This window comes from Dermacentor andersoni, chromosome 10, assembly GCF_023375885.2.
Source record: "Dermacentor andersoni chromosome 10, qqDerAnde1_hic_scaffold, whole genome shotgun sequence".
Classification (NCBI taxonomy): Eukaryota; Metazoa; Arthropoda; class Arachnida; order Ixodida; family Ixodidae; genus Dermacentor; species Dermacentor andersoni.
Window position 1 is genome coordinate 40716905 of NC_092823.1, and position 19670 is coordinate 40736574.

The window sequence follows — 19670 nt, forward strand, 5'->3', positions numbered from 1 at the left end:
AAATATTTTTAACTTTCCTTCTGTGATATCACAGATGGGTTCGGAAATGTTCAATATGGAATGAAGATTTACCTGCATAGGAGCATCGGAAAAGTTGCAGGAGAAAGAGGGCAGCAAGCATTGTTGGCGGGTCCATGCTCAGCAGAAGTGCCTGTGAACACGTATGTTTACCCTTCACAAAAGAAATGGTGAGAAGTTTCGCCTAATTTATACTATGGACCCCAACATCCTCATATTGTTTGCGTCACCACTCGTGTTTACGACGGCGAAAAAGGTCGAGAAAGTTCCCCATCACATCACCGACTTGGAGAGAAGCTGAAAGGTGATTGTTCTCGTGACGCCTCATATGAGGACTTAAAGCTAAAAAAGGGCCACGGTTGTGATGACGGCATTCACCTATTCTGCGGATGTCAAGTGTCTCACATGCAACAAGCGCTATCCTTATATCGAATTCATTGCAGAAGACCCCGAATAAAAAAACAGGAGGCTGATCTTCAGTAGAGTGTGCGCTGCCGTAGAATCTTGCTTTGACGCTCTTAGGCAACATGTTTTAAGTAATCGGTGAGCTTTAGCGATATGTGGGTGGCGACATAAAATGTTCAGTTCTTTTTTAGGAGCCGTAGTGGGACATGCTCATCATTCTCAAGGATTACCCAAAAACGGGCCACTAGTGAATAACTAAAAAAAACAGAGTAAATCCAAAAATCCCTTTCATATATTTCAAAATTCGAGTGAAAGATAAGCGTACTTTAGAAAAGCCTGCGAGCCCGCTTTATATGTACACGTTTTGTGCAGGAAGGCAATATAATAATTACCGTGTTCTACATATGCATACTTGCGAAACATACAAGGGTTGTGTAAGCCACTTCGCTGGTAGTTTTACCGACCGTTCGTCGAATATATCCACAAATATATCCGCATTCAAGCTTGTTCTGTTGTCTCGCAGGCGTGGTTATTCGCTCTCTGTATCGCATTTTGAAAACACGGCGCGTACGCCTACGCGAATGGATCATGGTAACGCAGAAATACTTAGTGGGCGGCCTCAGGTGGCATCTTTGTGCAGGACCGTCAGCTGACGAGGTGAAGGCTGCATTATCTTCCATTAAGCGTGGCTCGGCCCTAGGGCCGCATGGCTTACCCGTTGAGTTTTATATAACATTCTGGGAAGACATTGGTGCCATTTTTGTGGCTGTTATCAGCCGCTGCTTTGAGAAAATTGAATTCCTGCCTAGTTTTCGCGACGGTCGTATTGTGCTGATACCTAAGAACGATCCAAGATCAGTTTACCTCGAGGACTGGAGGCCAATCACGCTTATCAACGTTGACTACAATACCTTCACAGCTGTTGTCACTCGACGCTTGGGAAGCCTGACGACATCTTTAATAGGGCACCATCAGGCATGCTCAGTCCCTGGCAGGGAGATACATAGTCTCTCGCTCATTACACGCGACATAATGACATACATGCTGACTGGGTCAGCAGGTGGTCTCTGAGTTTCACTATATCAAGAAAGGCATTCGATTGCCTTGAACATAGCTACATGTATTTACATGTGCTGAATGCCTGTTCACATCTTCGAGGTACATTGGTTCTAGATGGTCGTAAAAGTTCGCCATTTTCCGTTGCTCGTGGTGTTCGTGAAGGGTGCCCTCTATCCTCAGCAATCTTTGTGCTTAGCCTTGAGCAATTTCTGCTCTCGGTACTGAGAGACCCTTACGTGTGCGGTCTCTCACTGCCTGGTAGCGGTGTTGTGAAAGTGACAGCCTTCGCCTATGACATCACATTGTATGTGATGTCACCTAAACTAAACACAATACCTAAGAAAAGTGAAATTACCTCCCCAAAAACATGCTTATTGGGCCGTGTGGTGGTACAAGGCGTTTTACAGCCCTTGGGAGACAGCCGACAAGCTCAACACTGCTAAGCGACCTGAAACAAAAGGAGCTCAGGGCCTTCTTAGGACTCAAGGACTATTACCGGGACTTTGTTCCAAGCTGCTCTGAGCTTGCTTATCCATTCACCGATATTACGAAGAAAGGCTGTCCGAACCGGCTGAATCGGCAGACATTGCCCGAAGAGGCATTTATGTGACTAAAGGAGCTGTTTCACATCAGCCTGAATTAAAGGCCCCAAACTTGAGCAAACACTTTTCATTACGCATGGATGCCTCTTCGAGAAGCCTCGAAGCAGTGCTTCTGCAAGAAAACGGAGGACGTTTGCACCCTGCGCTCTACGCTGGCCCAAAACTTCTCCCTCGTAAAGCGGCCTTCTCTTGAATTGAGAGAGTGCCTCGCCATAGTGTTGGCGGTGCAGAAATTTCATGTGTACCTTTGCGGTCACCCGTTATTCCTGCAGTCCGACCGCCAACCACTGCGATACTTCGATTCCGCGAAGCATGCGAACAGTCGTGTACTACGCTGGAATTCACTACTTATGGATAACGACTTCCACGTACAGTAGATTCGTGGCTGTGACAACGTTTGGGGACACTGTTTAAACAGAATAGGTAAGGACCGGGAATAATATGATATGAAAGTTATAGAGTGAACTGTGTGACTCTCGATACTCCGTCCTGCTACACTGCTAAAAAAAGTGCCAATATATTACGGTATAACAATCTGCAAACTCTTGAAGCCAGGAAGTTCCCGTAATGATACATTATACTACTGAAGCCACAGTTACTAACCAGAATTACCAATGCTGTAACTCATGAAACTGCTTTGAAAGCCACAGTGTTCCTTAAGATTTCAAATCCCCTACCACAACCAAAAACCTCCGAAGCCGTACTTATTTTCTAACGTTACAAATTCTGTAACTCAAATAACTACCACTGAAGCCGTACTACCTCACAACATTGCCAGTGCCATACTACGAACGACAAGTTTTAAAGCCGTAATTACCTACCGATATTGTCAATGTCCTACCATGGCTAAAGAGTTACATAAATTTAAATGCACGTTCAGGTTCAGGGTCGGAACCGTAACTAGCGCGTGAGGAATCCCGCCTGTGAGGCATCGTGACTGTAACGACACCGTAACGAATTTGTATATTTGCTGTGCTTTACAGCAGCTTTTATGAATAATGAAAATGTCATAAAGTAAGGCAACATAAATACACGGAAGGAAAGGAATCGCAACACCAGCGATTGCTACAAGCGCTTGTGTGTGATTCCTTTCATTTTGTCTTGTGCAGCATTCCCCATTGTTATACTGATCTGTTAGGTAGTAATTAAAGTCGAACTCATGCAATCAAGAGCCCATTAGAAAGGAATGAGCTTATCCAGAACAATGAACAAAACCACCATTTTGGCTCTTGTATGCATATCAGGCGCTCAACTTCTCTTGGTGAGCTGTCTTCTTTTCTGTCTCACCCCACCGAATATTTTTCACGCAGTAATAATTGATACCCCATAAAGGTTACGTGAATTCTAAGGATAGTCCTTGCGAAAAAACGAAAGGTCAGTTTTTAGTTATGCTTTATTTGAAGAACATGAGCAGCCTTTCTTGTGCCATTAGAGGAGCTGAAAGTGAAAAGCAGGAAATGTAAGTGAGTGGCTTAAATCAACCAAGCAATAATAAAGAAGCCTCACAGGGCTCCATTTCTTCTTGAAGATCGCAATCTCTCAGCACGCCACCAGAGCCTGTGAGCGGGCTCCTTCGTTTCTATTCATTGGCTGGCGCATGCACTCCTTTCCGCATATGCCAACGAGGTATCTTGAATGAATATCAGATAGGCTGGAATAGGCACGTAAGCAAAACAGTGCTGAAGTCTGCCCTAATTTCTCGCAGATCTTAAGTTGATTCCTTGGTGGGGACATTCTATATCACGTAAAAAAAGATGTGTTTCAAGAACAAAAATATATTCGATACAACTGTATTTCTCTTCTTAGGCGAACACCTTCAATGGATTCCTGTCTTGTTCCACGAATGGCAAGATCCGCTGGTCAGAGGAGGTTTCATTAATTTTAGTTGATCTGAAATGCGGGACAGTGCAGGTATGTTGCAGGTTGCTTTTTCAATGGAGCACAACGTCTTTCTCAATGTTCCCGAGCGTGCGCAAGTCAAGGTTGTCTTTCTATCACAAGGATCGTGTATTGAGGGCAAAAAAAAAAAAAATGCGACACAGGCTCACTTTCTGCATCGAATATCTGTAGTGAGAGTTGACAATTGTTGCCCATTATCGACGATTTCTCAGCAGGACTTCTGTAAAAAAAGTCGAAGTTTCCCCAGAGAGGGAATGCATCGATTGCGTTAGTAAATTAGCAGACAGCTATATGAATTAAGTATAGCAGTTTTATCGGCCGTATCAACTTGTGAACATTCGCCTCCTAACTAAATTAACAAGCATGGTGTCAGTGCTCACAGCGAACACGAAAACTCGATGACCGCGGGCACTCGCTGTCCAAACGCTGGTGTGGCAAGCGTGGCATCACCAGCGAGCGAAGAGACCTTCGTGCTGTCTATTCGCTTCAACGGAAAGTGAGCGCCGAGAACACACAGCACGCACGAGCTGCGACGCACCCTAGACTCTGCCCCCAACGCAGATCATTCTGAAGATACGGCCACGCTACCGCGCGCAGCCGCCACATACGCAGTTGCAGCTAGAGTAGAACAACGTCCCCCTCCCTCCCCCTCCCCCTCATGCCTCGCGTGCGTCGGAAGACGGTGCGCTTCCTGCTTGCTCTCCTCCACGGCTCCCCTCGCTGTCCTCTCCTCCGAGGGGAGCCGCGGTGGGCGGCTCCCTTCGCAAGCTTTCGCCAGCAGATACAGCAAAGGGCGCGCGGCGACGGGAGAAATGTGCCTGGGGTGCCCATATAATTCCCACCGCAATTAAAGGGTGTCTCATGCCCTTATATAGGCAGTTTCTGGGTCTCTCTAGAAAGCAGTATAGACCTCAGATCCGTTAACCACATGCGAGCGAGATGCCATACGCGATTTCCACTGAAGCGCCGGCGTTGTAATCGACAGCGCGAATCGGGACGTCGTCTTCGACCCACGCACGAAAGGAATTCATTCATCGGAACGTATTCGCAGTGGCGACTGCAGCCAAATATATGATCAACGCCCGCTGGCGCGCGGCTTCGAGCGCTTTATACATGATATCTTTAAGGAAGTACACAAAGAGAAGTTTTATTTGCTTGTAAACAGTGTCTGTTTTGATATCACAATACATGTATGCTTCAGTACAGATGAGAATGTTCTATACATACAAATGCATATCGAGTTGATACATTACAAGGATGATTCACAGAAAGATATATACATATAGATACAAGGAGATTTCCATGAGAACATACAATGCAGTGGGTACAATGAGTACAATGTCAACTTGGACTATACAGTGTAGAACAACCAAACTTCTCAAATCCTATGTAGTAGAATTATACAATTGCTAGTATTGAGTCATTGAGTTAGTTGAGCCAATAAAGGCTCAAAGATTAGTAACCGACAATCGGAATTGTCACCTTGTCTTTCCTTACTAACCAGAATCAAGTGTGCCATTTTTTTAGAAATTCGTCCATTCTAGTACTTTCAAGTTCGTGGTTCAAGAAATTGCACATTGTAGTCCTTATTTTCATCAGTACAGGATATGCGGCTTTCTGTGGTTTTTGCCTGATTTCTGCTTTTCCCCGTCTGTTCCATAGACAAAACATAATTACAATTGTCAACAGTTTCTCAAAGTTGTTTTTGTTCCTATATGGTTTACCTAATCTTGTTTTGAAATGGGTTGAAGCCAATCGCCAGATTATTTTAGCAGGAGGGCATCCCTTGAATGCGTGATGTTGAGTTTCCAGCGCAGAACAATTTGGACATTGGTCCGTCCGCGTCACTCCAAATTTTGCCAGGCGTGCTTTTGTAGGTAAAACACCCCATCTTCTTTTCCATTCGAAGTCGTGCATCTCATGTGGGAGAAAGGTAGCGTTCCAAAACTTCCATTTTTTGGTATTTGTTTTGTCCAGATCTTCGGATTTCAGTTCCCTAATGGCCATTTCAGTGCTTGTATCTATGGGTTTGATATCTTCAATGGCAGTCTCCGGAAAGAGTTCTATTGCTTTTTTTGTAGTGATGACTGTTTTGTAAAATTTTGCTGGAATTTCCGATTTTGGGCCGTACCATTTTTTGTCTGTGATGTGATGGTCGAGTGTACTGAGCCAATACCGTAAAACTGGCATTCCCCTGTACTGTGGGGCATTAGCCAATGTCACGACAGTTTTCACAGCCAGAGTTTTCGCTATAAGAGCGACGTTGGGTATTCCCAAGCCTCCTCTTGATGCTGGCAATCTAATGATGTTCTGAGTGACTGGAGCCGGTTTGTCGCTCCACAGGTAACGGCCTATAAGTGTGGTTAGTTTGCTAGCTACCAGTCTGGGCATGGTCGTCACTCTCGCCACATAGAAAGCTGGGGCACAGTTTTGATTTGATTGCTGCTGCTTTTTCCCGCAGACTTGCTGGCCGGTGTAGTTCTTGTTCCACAAAGTGTGTTGCTTTTCGTAGAGGTTCATCCCATGATTTGGCTGTAATATCCCCGGCTTCGAACCAAATGCCGAGGACTTTAACTGATTCCACAATGTGTACATCCTGTAGCGTAATACTTTCGGGTGGGCCAAAACACAGCGCTTTGCTTTTTTTGTGATTTAGTTTAGCCCCCGATGCAGTCGCGTACTCCTCAAAAGTCCGAAGAAAGGCATGATAGCTGTCCTCGTTTTTCATGAATAAAGAAATATCATCTGCAAAGGCTGATATTTTGATTCCTTGTTTTCCTGGTAGGGGAAAACCCCTAATTGTCTTATTGTGTTCAACGGCTCTTAATAACGGATCCAAGGACAGAACGAAGAGACCTGGTGACAGGCTGCATCCCTGCCGAACCCCTCTAGTCACAGCGAATGTCTCTGACGAAATTATTAATTTGAATTTCACTTGTCATTCCATGATATAGTGTTTTAATGATGTCCACAAACGATGATGGAATTCCGAATTTTTCCATGGTATTGTATATCTAAAGATGCCTCACTCGGTCGTATGCTTTTTCTTGATCCAAGGAAAGGAAGATGCCTTTACATTCTTTTTGTTTAGCATATGCAAAGGTGTCTCTTGTGGTTATTAGTGAGGCATAGATTGATCTGCCGGGGACCGCTGCAGCTTGAAAATCGGATATAATTATAGGTAGTATACTGCTGAGTCTGTGCGCTAATAATGTTGTTCCCACTTTGTAGTCGGTATTTAATAGAGTTATCGGTCTCCATCCATTAACATCTAATGGATCACTGTTAGGCTTGGATAACAGTATAATGCGGCCTTTAGCGAATGACGACGGTTTTTCTTTGTTTACAATGAGGTTGTTTAGGGTTTGCACAAGTTTGGAACCAATCACATCAAAGAAGGTGAAGTAGAATCCAGTCAAAATTCCGTCGGGACCAGGTGCCGATTTATGTGTCATTTTCCTAATTACATTTAATACCTCTTCTTTGGTTGTTGGTGCGCATAGTTGCTCCTTGCATTCTTCACTTATTTGGGGAAGATTCTCTAATAGGCCATTGAAGTTGTCCTGCTGGTTTGGATGTTCTTCCTGTAAAATTTTCTTGAAATGTTCTAGGAATTCTTCAGAAATGAATTCTTGGTCTGTTGTGATAGTGCCGTTGTTTAATCGTATTTTATCTATCCTTGTTGTGTTTCTATTACGGATTGTATGCCGTATTCTGTCTCTCAAATCACTTGATTCAACATTTTGATTGTCAAATTGTATACTCTCGATGGCTTTGGTTTTGTTAAGCCGTTCTTTGTACTTGTGTCGTAGGCAATCCACATATTCTTGCATACAGCACGTCAATTCCCCTCCTCTCTCGATGATTCGTATCCTTCTTAGAATGTCATTAAGATCTTTGGTGTGTCTTTTTTTTCTATTTTGACCAGCTTCAATGAGTATTTGTTTCCATTCCTTTTTTAGGTCATCCCAATTTTCGAGGTTGTTTTTTTCCAAGCTTGTTTGCAGTCGCAGTCTTATCCATTCTATTTCTTCTTGGTCTTGTAGCAGAGCTGAGTCCATACGCCACAGTCCGGTGTTATATGGATGCCCTTCTATTCCACGAAGTTTGAATATGACCGGATTGTGGTCGCTAAAGGTTTTACGTCCAGATGGTCCTGGTACTATTTTAATCTCCATGAGGTCATTTAATAGATACGGTGATATGTAGACCTTATCCAATCGGCTTTCTGTCTGACCGCACGATCTTGTACTTGTAAACATATCACCGTGACACCAAATCCATGCATCGGACATGTTATGATGCTGAAGCAAATTTCTGAGTTCTTTTGCGTGGTATGTTGAACGCCCACGACCAGGGCCTCGTATATCTCGGTTGCTATCGAGAACGCAATTAACATCTCCGACTAATATACACTGCGAGTGACTAGGCATGTAGTCCCACAGATTGAGAAAAAAATCATTGGTTAAGTTTCGTGTCACAGGTGCATATATGTTAATTATTCGAGTTTTCTTACCCCCTAAATATAGGTCAACGTATACAATGCGCCCCTTTGTGTCACACGTGCAAAATGCATGACTGCGGTATCTATTCGAAATAAAGATAATACCAGTGCCGCAAGATTTGCTGTTCGTGAGTGAGAAAAACCCATCAATTCCATGTAGTTCTTTAAATGCCGTTACATCTTGTGGGGTGCGAAAGTTTGTTTCCTGAAGGAATAGAATATCTATTTCTTGTTCCTGAGCGAATCTTAATAATTGTTTTTGTTTATCAATGTTCCGGATGCCTCTGACATTAAATGACATGCATTGAAGTGTAGCCATCTCTTCGCGTTATTTTGGTAATGATTCAGCCGATTTGCATGGAGGAAGGGAAGGGACATAGGTTGCTATAGCATTGAGTTATGCCATAGTCAACCGTGCCGTTATTCTCTCATGTCATCATCACTGGAGGTGGACCCTTCATCCTGCTTTGGTGAAAGTGTCCTAGCTTTTTTGGATTGTAATCTGTGGACTACATCGCTATCGCTACTTGTGTCCGCCTTGATGCGTCGAGATGTATTGGGATGGTGAGAGTCCGCATCGCTTGTTTTTCCTTTATCCAGGTTGTGTTTTCCTTCTTTTGTTCTTCTGTTAGACCTCGAGCGTCGGCGTTCTTTCTTCTGTTTTTGTCGATCATCCTGCATTCCGCTAGGCTCTGGTGTGGTATGTGCGGTCGGTTTAGTTGTTATTTCCTTAGTTTGAGTTATCTCAGGAATCTCAGAAGTGCCACTGGCCACTATTGGCCGGTCATTTTCTCTTGTGGTATTCAACATAGGTTGTTCACTTTTGGCTGATTTCCCATTGGATGAAGACTTTTCGGGGATTGCATGTGAACCACTTGCCGTTATGGGCTGATCATCACTGCTTTCAGAACAGTACTCTTTCTTGCTTTGTAGCAGTTCTTTTGTTTCCCCTTTGCGGTTATCAGACTGTGGAGACAAATACTGCGATGTAGATGTCGAGCCGTCGGATGTGAGTCCGTCCGTTTGGGTGGTTGGAGTCACCTCAGTGTCTGTTGTAGTCGTGGTGCCGAGCTCTTCAACGTCAACGCTTTCAGATGAGCCACTACTAGATTGGTAGTTTGTTCTGGCGTTGTCACTTGCATTACGCTCATCCCAGTAATTGGCTGAAGCGGTAGACGGTTGCGTGGTGCGTGGTTTTAGTACCTCTAGAGCAGACTTAACAGGCTCCAGTTTGTGCAAGGTGGGGAATCGTGAGGGTTCTTGAAAGGAACTCATGACGTTAGTGGATAGAGATCCACGAGCTGCTGCAACGTAAGATTTTTTCCTGAAGCAGGATTTGGTGGCATGTTGGCCGCCACATCGCTTACATTCTTCAGCACATGTTTCCGTTTCATGGCCGAATGTGCCGCAACGCTTGCAGTACGGTGACGTGCAAGCCGTTGTCATATGGCCATCACTTCCACACCTCGCACAAACTCGACGCATGCCGCGGTACTCGAACATCACTCGATGGCCCTGAATGGTCATAAAGTTGGGCACTGGTCTACTCATTTCTATTCGGGCCACTCGAACTCCGCTTAGCTTGTTATGATGGTTCAGAACACTTGAATGAGACACACCTTTAACTTTACCATATGGTTGTAATGCAAACAGTAGAGCCTCGTCGGGAATGTACATAGGCAGCCTATACACATTCACAAACGTAGTTGGTGGCCCTACCGCTTCCACCGACACCTTGACGTGGTTGACACGAAAACCCTCAGCTACCATTAGCCTTGTTGCCTGTGCGGCTGTACGCATGCAGACAAGGAACCTTGTTCCACCCATATGTTGGAGGCCCAACACACTATCCTCTCCCGCAGTAAGCTCTATTGCGTCAATGAGGTCATCAACAGACACATCACCGTCAGGCGCGTTAAACATAAAACAGTTCTCCCTCAACGGGGTCTCACGACTTTGGTCCATCTCGGGGGCCATGGCCGCAGAGGTGCTGGTTGCCACCAAGACAGGAGGCTCGATCTCGTAGACGGATGGTGTGCAGAAGGCGCAAGACGCCTCTGCACTCTGGTAGTGTGTCGACCGGTGGGGTCGAGGTTCAGCAGGAGCTGCTGGTGCCTCGGTAGTCCCCGGCGCTTGTAGAGGGCCGCGATGAGGTCCTTGTAGGTGCCTGGGTCATCAGGTGTCTGCCGGGTCGCTGATGGTGTCCCAGCAGCAACCCAAGGGAGATCGGCTCCAGACCAGTGGAGCCCAGTGGCAGTTCACTCGGGACGAACCTGGGGATGGTGTTCCCGCGAGCCAGGGCCAGATCCGGGTGGACCAGTCCTGGAGGGGGTGCAGCCGGAGGCCAGGGCCCGAGCCAGGAGGACCTGTCCTGGAGATGGTGCAACGGCGAGCCGGGTCCGGATCCAAGTGGGCCAGTCACGGCCAGATCCCGGAGGCGGTGCAAAACCGCGCCACGCAGGTCCAGGGTCCGGTCCAGGTTCCAGGAACAGGACTTGTGCACGCTCAGGCGGGCACACTTGGGACCAGAGGAGGTCCCAGGTGCCGGAAAGAGCAGATACGAAATACTCACTTGATCTTGAGCTTAGCCAAAAGGCCGAGAAGCGAGAAGGAAGTAGTGGCTCAGAAAATGCGGTGTCGGCGTCAGACGTGGTTATGGCGAAAAGATTTTCGAACCACCCATACCTAGGCCCTCCATGTGATGCAAAGAATTTACGGAACTAATTTAATTTCTCGAACTAAAATACCTGGACAAATTGTAAACTATGACTACACACAACCTGCAGACATGATAGCTCTCGGATTGTAATTTCACTGTACGAGAAAAACCTATTTCTGTTACGCGAAAACTCAAAGAAACCCCTCTACCGGCGCTTCTTCCATTAAGAAACCAGTTGCGGCGTCCGCCATTTGCGCGCGCCGGCGCACGGGTGTCTCGGGGGCCACGGAGCGGCGCGCCCGGTTCCTCGCAATACCACCAGCCGGCGCTTGCCTCCGTCGCTTAGCGACCCAGGAAAACGCCGCGCTTGTGCCAGAAAGCCCACCTTCGTGCATAGCGTTCGCGGCCAGCGTTTTCGGGTAAAAATTGGGGTTACATACGCTCCAGTTACCGGGAAGCGTGGTGGTGGTGAAAAGTACTTATTGGGCTATATATGCAGAGAGGTGCTCGAGGAGAGACCTCTAGTGGGTCGCGTCCCTTGCAATACTGGGCGGAGTCTCTAATTACGGAACCCCGTTGGTCTTGACCGCTGCACAGGTCCGCTGTACTAGGGCTTGTTGGGCCGATAGTTGCTGGCACACGAGTAGGGCCGCCTCCCAGTCCTCTCGGGAAGGGAGGAGGGGTGATAAGGGAGAGAAGCCACTGTTCGCTCATCCGGAGCCACAGAGAAACCAGGCCTGCGTGCGTATGACCGTGCTCTGGTGCGCGGTGGCATCGTCACGCAAGTTCCAAGCAAAAACTTAGTTCGAGTGAACTTTATAACGAAACAGTTATAGGATGGACTCCCTGGCAATCACATACAATAACGGTATTCACCACATCAGTCATACTAATACAGATCTACTTATCATACCCCAAAATGAGATAACGTTGTGAAGCGGGCTCGGAGCTGTTGAAGCCCGTTATAGGATGGGGCATGTAAGGCTTTCGAGCGGCTGCGGTCCCATAGGGTGTTGCTGTAATTTTATAGTTTTTTTTAACAGTGTACTACCCTCATCGATTTCTAAAGCTTGGGGGGGGGGGATGTGATAGGAGTTGAGCCTATTTGAACTGCGAGGTCAAATGTGCGCGACTGCTGCGGCACCGCGACGGACAAAGAAGAGGAGGAGTCGGTGTCTGGCGCTGAACGGGCCAGCGTCTTTCTGCGTGAGACAAAACTAGTTGTACGTTAGAATTCTTCAAAATTCTTATAATGGTCACAAAATCCCCCAAAATATATGAATAGATGATTATTCATACCTGTAACAGCAGACACATCAAATCCCAATTGCAAGATACTTATTCCATTTCACCCTAACTAACTAAAAAAAGATGCCAACAATTCCTTCACCGCCCAATTTATGGCCGATCCCACAGATTGGGTTGCGCCATTTCACTAGCGAACAAGAACAAGGAAAGCCATGTCACCAGCCTAGCTGCCTGGACTGGGATTTCGGGCCGAACGAGCCGAGCAGTCCATCTACCCAATAAATAAATACTGGTAAGCGCAGCTTCAAGATGGGACAAGAGAAAACACCGATGCACAGGACAAGCGCTTGCCCTTTGCGTTGGTGTTTTCTCTTATGCCGTCTTGAATGTGCACTTACCAGTATTCATTTATTAGCATCAACCATCTACCCCAGCAACAAATTTTCTTAGCCATCTGCCCAAGGCCGGTGTTCCTTGGTGAGCTGGGAGAGCAGGTCGGGCTGTCCCTGTGCCCGAGTGGTCCTTGTGCTCCACCGCTGTGCGAGTATCCGACGCCAACGTGTTCTGGTGCAGCCAAGCCTTCAGAATGGTCTGCCCTGTGATGGACAGATGTCCCGACCCAGCTGTCACACAAGTGGCTAGTTGTGTGCCGGGCTTCCCCCTGGCCTCCATCCCCTGCGCCTCCCGCTGCTACACATTCATCGTTCGGGCTCCTGGTGCCTTGTGTGCGTGGTACCGACACGCGATAAGACGTCATCCTGCATTGATGCTGTGCATGGCAATCTAAGCGACAGACAACCATGAAGTGCATCGCGTGTGTTATCGTGTACGTTGCCTTAGTGCCGTCCCCGTGTCATTAAAGACTCTTTGTGTTCCCGTGTATTTGAGGCTTGAGCCCACATTATCACCTCAGCGATGTACAGATAAAATGGGGAGCAGTTTCGGCAATCAAGTGCAGCGTCTTTCGATAGCTATGTATCCAATAGCTTTTCTTTATTGGCGTTCGATAGACTTATTTGCAGAAAATAATGAAGCCCGTAGGATTCCAAGTCCGAGACCGCAGGGAAGTTAAACAAATATTTAACCGTCGTCCTACATTGCTACAAGACTTCCCACAACTTGAAAAACGTGCGCCATCGCGTCGGCGTTCAAAATATTGTTTTCGGCATCGGAAAAGGTGTCTGACCTTTGCACAGCCGTCAGCATTGACCGCTCGGCACCCAGGTGTTCAAAACAACATCGTTTGTGCTTTGTGGTGTGCGTGGATCGTGCTGTCTACTTCATTTTGTTGACATGCGCAAAAACGTCTATTGGCAAGAGGGGCAGGTGCTTGTAAGATATGCTGAAAAAGAACACCACTGTAATTGGACTAGGCTGACGTCAGATAACGTGGGGCTGCACTGCCGTGACTGTGGCCGTAATGAGTACTTTGAACGGACCACGGTATGCACAGATGCTGAGAAAAGACAGCATGAAAGGTAATTGAAGCCAGCAAAATATAAAAGGCTGGGACCTTGTTTGCCAGATGAGCATACATCGTACGTATTATCAAGAAAAGGACATGTATTCACGTGAATAGACAGGATGTAACCTTTTGTGGTTGTTCGATGGCATCTGCGATGTGGTGGCGTGTGCGTATTCTTTTCTTTCTTTGTCAAACCTTGTCGCGTATGGTGGGTCCTTGTCACTATTTGACAAGGTGCCTCTAAAGAAAGGTTAAGTTGAAGGTAAGCACTGCGTCTTGTTCCTTCTTCGTTTTTCCTGCGCGTACATGTCCAGTAAGACTGCTTCGAAGAACGCACCAGCAAGTGGACCGCCAGCAAACACTACCTAGCTTTAATTGGATTACACCCTGTGCACTATATATATATATATATATATATATATATATATATATATATATATATATATATAAATATATATATATATATATATATATAAATATATATATATATATATATAGTCATATAATAAGAACCCAACAGACACTGACAGCAAGGACAACTGGAAAATACTTGTGCTTAAGAAACGAATTAAAAAACGATGAATTAATGGAAATGAAAGTGGATGAAAAAGCAACTTGCCGAAGGTGGGGAACGTTCCCACAACCTTCGCGTTTCGCGTACGATGCTCTACCAACTGAGCTACCGCTGCGCCGTTTCCCCGTCCACTTTCTTGGGTATTTATGTTTCCTAGTAGAACCCTGAGAGCCAACGACACACACACACACACACACACACACGCACACGCACACGCACACACACACACACACAAACACACACACACACGCACGCACACACACACACACACACACGTACGCACGCAAACACACACACACGCACACACACACACACACACACACACACACACACACACGCACGCACACACACACGCACGCACGCACGCACACACACGCACACGCACACACACCCGTACTACGAAAAATAGCGGTAAAGAAGCCTGCTTCCGCGTACTTTTCGCACACGAGTAAGCCTTTGTTCGTTAGCCTTCACAGTAAGGTAAGCAGCACTCGACCTGCTCTTCTACATGTTTCCTAATGTGTTGCTGCAATATGAGAGGGGGTTCAGAAACTGTCGATCAGTGTCAGCCGTGTATATTGCAAGGCCTTCCTACTTGTTTCTTCTCTAATATTATTGCGACTAGCGTTTCCACGAACCCACGTGTCAGACCTTTTAAGACAAGCCCTCCTGGTTTTAAGAAGAGTTCTGTTATTGCACTGCCAGATGCAGCGTTGCAGTACGTTTAAAAAAAAGAAATGTGTCAAGGACGAAAGTCAGCCGGTCAATGCTTTCTACAGCACACGAAGTCTCTTTGTAAACCTCATGAAATAAACAGAAGAAATTTACCTGCTAGATTGCTTATTACACAGAGCATAGAAAAGTTTAATATCAGTAGCCTATTATTTATTACTTATTTATTTTTGCATACTGAGCCCCACACCGGGGCTATATCACGAGTGGGAGTTTTCTTATATTTCTACGGAACAGTATTTGCGATCACAAAGAGGCGAGCAGTGGGAAGACGACGACGACGATTAGAGGCACTTGTACATAGCTTTTCGTGACATATCTGGTGGAGGTGTACGTTCCCTGTACCTCGTCACAGAGCTTCGCAGTGGACGCTATGTCGAGCCTTCCTTCATGGCTCCCGGCGACGACAACTCGACTTCGCCGGCACCGACACCTGCTGCCACTTCGACGACCTACATCACTCTCCCCGCTCCCCGTGATCCTGGCCTATTCTCGGGAAAAGATGGGGAAGACGTCGATGACTGGATCAGCCTGTACGAACACGTCAACCGCAATAACCGGTGGGACCCTACTATCATGCTCACCAACGTAGTCTTTTACCTCGGTGGCCCACCTCGAGTTTGATTTCGGACGCACGAAGATGAGCTCACCAATTGGGATTTTTTAAGCAAAAGCTTCGAGACTTGTTCGGCAACCCCTACGGTCACCTACTTGCCGCGCAGAAGGCGCTTTCTGGTCGTGTGCAGACGTCAACAGAGCCCTATGTCACGTACATTCAGGACGTCTTGGCTCTGTGTCCCAAAGTTGACGCACACATGAGTCAGACAAAGTTTCCCACATCCTCAAAGGCATTGTCGATGACGCCTTCAACTTGCTCGTTTGCAACAATGTGGCGACGGTGAATGCAGTTATAAAAGAGTGCCGCCGCCTGGAACTCTCTAAGAGCCGACGTATTGACCAGCAGTTTGCCCGTCTGCCCAACACCCCAGCGACATCTTCCTGTGCCGACGCTCCTCGTCCCAACAACACTGCCGATGTTACCAGGATCGTCCGGCGTGAGATCGAGGCCGCCTATCCGGCTGACTTCGACTCTAGCCCCACCAACGCATCTGCAGTCACGGTTTCCCTGATCCAGGCAGTTGTCCGCCAGGAGTTCGAAAACATACGTCTTCACACCATCTGATCGGCCCATCGCCCTGATACTCGCCCGGCTTCTTCGATTCCGCCACATCGCGCATCTTCTTATCCACCACGTTTCCACAACCCATCTGAATGGCGCATTGCTGACGACAAGCCCATTTGTTTTCACTTCCATCGAATCGGGCACATTTCTCGGCACTGTCGCAGTCACTGGAGTTCCCCGACCCGGTCTACTTATACTGCCTACTCTCGCCTCCCAGGTGGCTCTTCTCGTCCCTATGCCGCACGCTCCGTAATGCCGCCGCTGATTCTCCTGCACCGAACCGCCCCTATTGTCGTTCGCCTTCGCCCCAACGACGACAGTCTCGCTCTCCCCAGCCCCGTCGCTCCTATTCGCCGACTCCCTTCGGAAGCCGCTCCCAGCCAGAAAACTAGACGATGCAGCGCCTCGAGGTGACGCTGCATTGCTCCCTACGCCGCCAAATCCTCTACTGACGTTGCCCACTCATCTGAACCTTCTTGGCGTGCAAGTCGACGGTGTTTCTGTGTCTGCTCTTATAGACACTGGGGCGCATTTGTTGGTAAAGAGCGCTGACCTTCGTAACCAGCTCAAGAAAATTATCACGCCCGCCACGACGCTTGTTGTCCATGTCGCCGATGGCGGAACAGCCCCCATAATTGGTATGTGTACCGCCCGCGTCTCCTTCGCCGATCGCTCCACTATCGGGCTATTCACAGTCATAGTCCACTGTCCCCACGACATCATCCTCGGCTTAGGCTTCTTCTACACACATTCTGCTCTCATCGATTGTTCCGCCAGTACTCTCCGCCTTAACCTGCCTGTTCTGGATCCTGCTGAACGACACCCCAGTCGCATCAGTTCCATCGACTTCGTTCGCTTGCCACCTTCAGCACTGATTAACGTTGACTTAGTATCATCCCCACCAGTCCCCGACGGTCACTACATCGCGGCTCCTATGCAAGACCCCCTGCTTACACACGGGATCACAGTACCTCATACAGTTTTGTCTACTACGGCGAATTGCGTCCGCCTGTCAGTGGTCAATTTTGGCTTGACGACACAAGTGCTGCCACACGGGATGTCTCTGGCCCAGCTCTGCTCATTCGAACATCACTCAGTAGCATCTATTGCAGTAGACGACAATTCATTCGATGCTCCTCTCCCATCGCAGTCGGCAACTTGTACCATTTTTGACTTGTAGAAAATGATTGCGCTCTACTTGCAGTCCGAGCACGCTCGTGAGCTCTACCGCGTTCTGTTTTCGTACTACGATATTTTTGACTTTAACGATCGTCCTTTGGCCCAAACTACAGCTGTTAAACATCGCATCAATACCGGCGATGCCCCTTCTATTCATCACCGCCCGTATGGAGTGTCACCGGCTGAGCGTCAAATCATTCACGCGAAGTTCGCAAAATGCTTGCCAAGAACGTTATTCAATCGTCATGTAGTCCATGGGCGTCACCTGTCGTAGTGGTCAAAAAGAAGGATGGCTCATGGCGCTTTTGCGTGGATTATCGGCACCTTAACAGGGTTACCAAACAGCACGTGTATCCCCAACCTCGGATTGATGACGCCCTTGACTGCCTCCACGGTGCTCGCTGTTTCTCCTCTATTGACCTTCGCTACGCCTACTGGCAGATTGCCGTGGATGATCTCGACCGCGAGAAGACTGCTTTTGTAACACCCGACGGTCTTTATCAATTCAAAGTGACGCCGTTCGGTCTATGTCACGCTCTTGCCACTTTGGAACGCATGATGGACTCCCTTCACGGTTTCAAATGGTCCACGGGGCTGTGCTACTTGGACGACGTTATAGTATTCTCCCCTACGTTCGCTACGCACCTCGAGCGCCTCTCAGCAGTCCTGGGGTGCTATGCAGGATGCGCCGAGTTTGGCGAAACTCGGGATCTTCACGAGCTCTGGCGACACCCCAAGATGAAAGCACAAATGGTACCGAGACACAGTTTATTTTTCGAGAAGCCTCCAGTTTCATTGGTTTATCTAGATTCACTCTGGGTGGCTATCATTCCTTGGGCGTTGCCTTCTGTGCGGTCGACAAACTGGGGCTCACGTGATCATACCGTCGGTGCATGGTCGCGCCTTCTTTCACTTGTTTGTCGTTCCACCGAGTGCATTACACGCACAAGTGAGTTATAAAACAAATGCATTCAATACAATATTATTAGTTAGTTTAACGTGCTTTAAAAGCATTTTAAAGCTTATAAGATGTACACTGAATGTGTATTCGACTAATTTGTAATTTAGTACGCTTCGCATTATACCACGAGGGAACGCTGTGGTGGCGTCATCACATACATTCATCGGGCGAGCATGGCGGCTAAACATCGAAGAGGCCCAGTGTAAACAAACTTGTACAACGAGCTTGCAGTGCGCGACGTAGTGATCAGGCTCGACGATGACCACTATTTCTTGGATAGTTCTGTTCCTCCGTGAGCAATCTTTCCGTGCACCCCGAAAGACTGCGAATAGCTTAGGCGATTTTACAGATCGCAACGCGTACTTACTGTTCACGGCACAATCCTGAACAAACAACTTATCCGGTGCTGCTTCTGTGAGTGCGCTGAGTTCCTCCACTATGCGTGACTGCAAGTGTCACGAATATTGCATAGTGTGTGCAAAAGGAAGATAGCCGATATAGCTACGATGCGACAAGGATGTGGTGCCGACGATGGATCTCGCAACCAACACAGTGACGGAGGCATCGACAAACTGCAGATAAGTATATTTCTACTGTTTCATATTTAGCATAATACTAGTGCACGGATTAAGTCACTTTCGTAGTAAGGAACTGAATGTCCTGCAGTTTAAAAAAGGCATTGAGAGCCAATGAGTGTTCGTCCTTTTACATGTACGAGGGCCCGCGACAATATGGAAAAGATAAAGGTAACCTTCACTAACTTAGTGATATAACAGAAGTTCATCAGTGACATTCAGCCCGCAGAATCTATGGAAGAGTATCTTTATCCAGGTGAAATATCAATAGCAGGTACTGACATAAAGCAGGAAACTTATGCAAAAATTTCATGGATTGAACAGCACATGGGAGGCATTACCGAATCGTGATCGCCACGTTACCGATATGCTTGAAAAATGTTTAGAATCGTTGCATTCTACCGGTTATGCAATATGGGACATAAACCTGGAGGTTAACAAAGAAACTTGAGAAGTCGAGGACTGTGCAGAAAGCAAAGTAACAAAAATTGTTGGAGATAGCATTAAGGCAGGAAGACAGTGGCGTAGTAAACCGTGGCAACTGATATGCTAGTTGAGATTAAGAAAAAGAACATGGAATCGGTGGGCAGGCCATGCACATCTTCAA

The 19670-nt window shown here is 47.2% G+C and overlaps 1 protein-coding gene across 6 annotated transcripts in view; it reads right to left on the reverse strand.

Moving 5' to 3' along the window:
* LOC126519181 (venom metalloproteinase antarease TserMP_A-like) overlaps positions 1-218 on the reverse strand; it is a 60904-nt gene extending 60686 nt beyond the window's left edge. For 2 of the 6 annotated variants that reach the window (XM_055065231.2, XM_055065229.2), the window contains exon 1: positions 73-217. In XM_055065231.2, coding sequence (XP_054921206.1) covers positions 73-136 — 64 coding nt within the window. In that variant the 5' untranslated portion in view covers positions 137-217. Of the gene's footprint in view, positions 1-72 lie in introns of all 6 variants that reach the window. The other 4 variants (XM_055065227.2, XM_055065226.2, XM_055065230.2 and 1 more) reach the window with 3 other exon arrangements.
* Between the last annotated feature and the right edge of the window lie 19452 nt (positions 219-19670).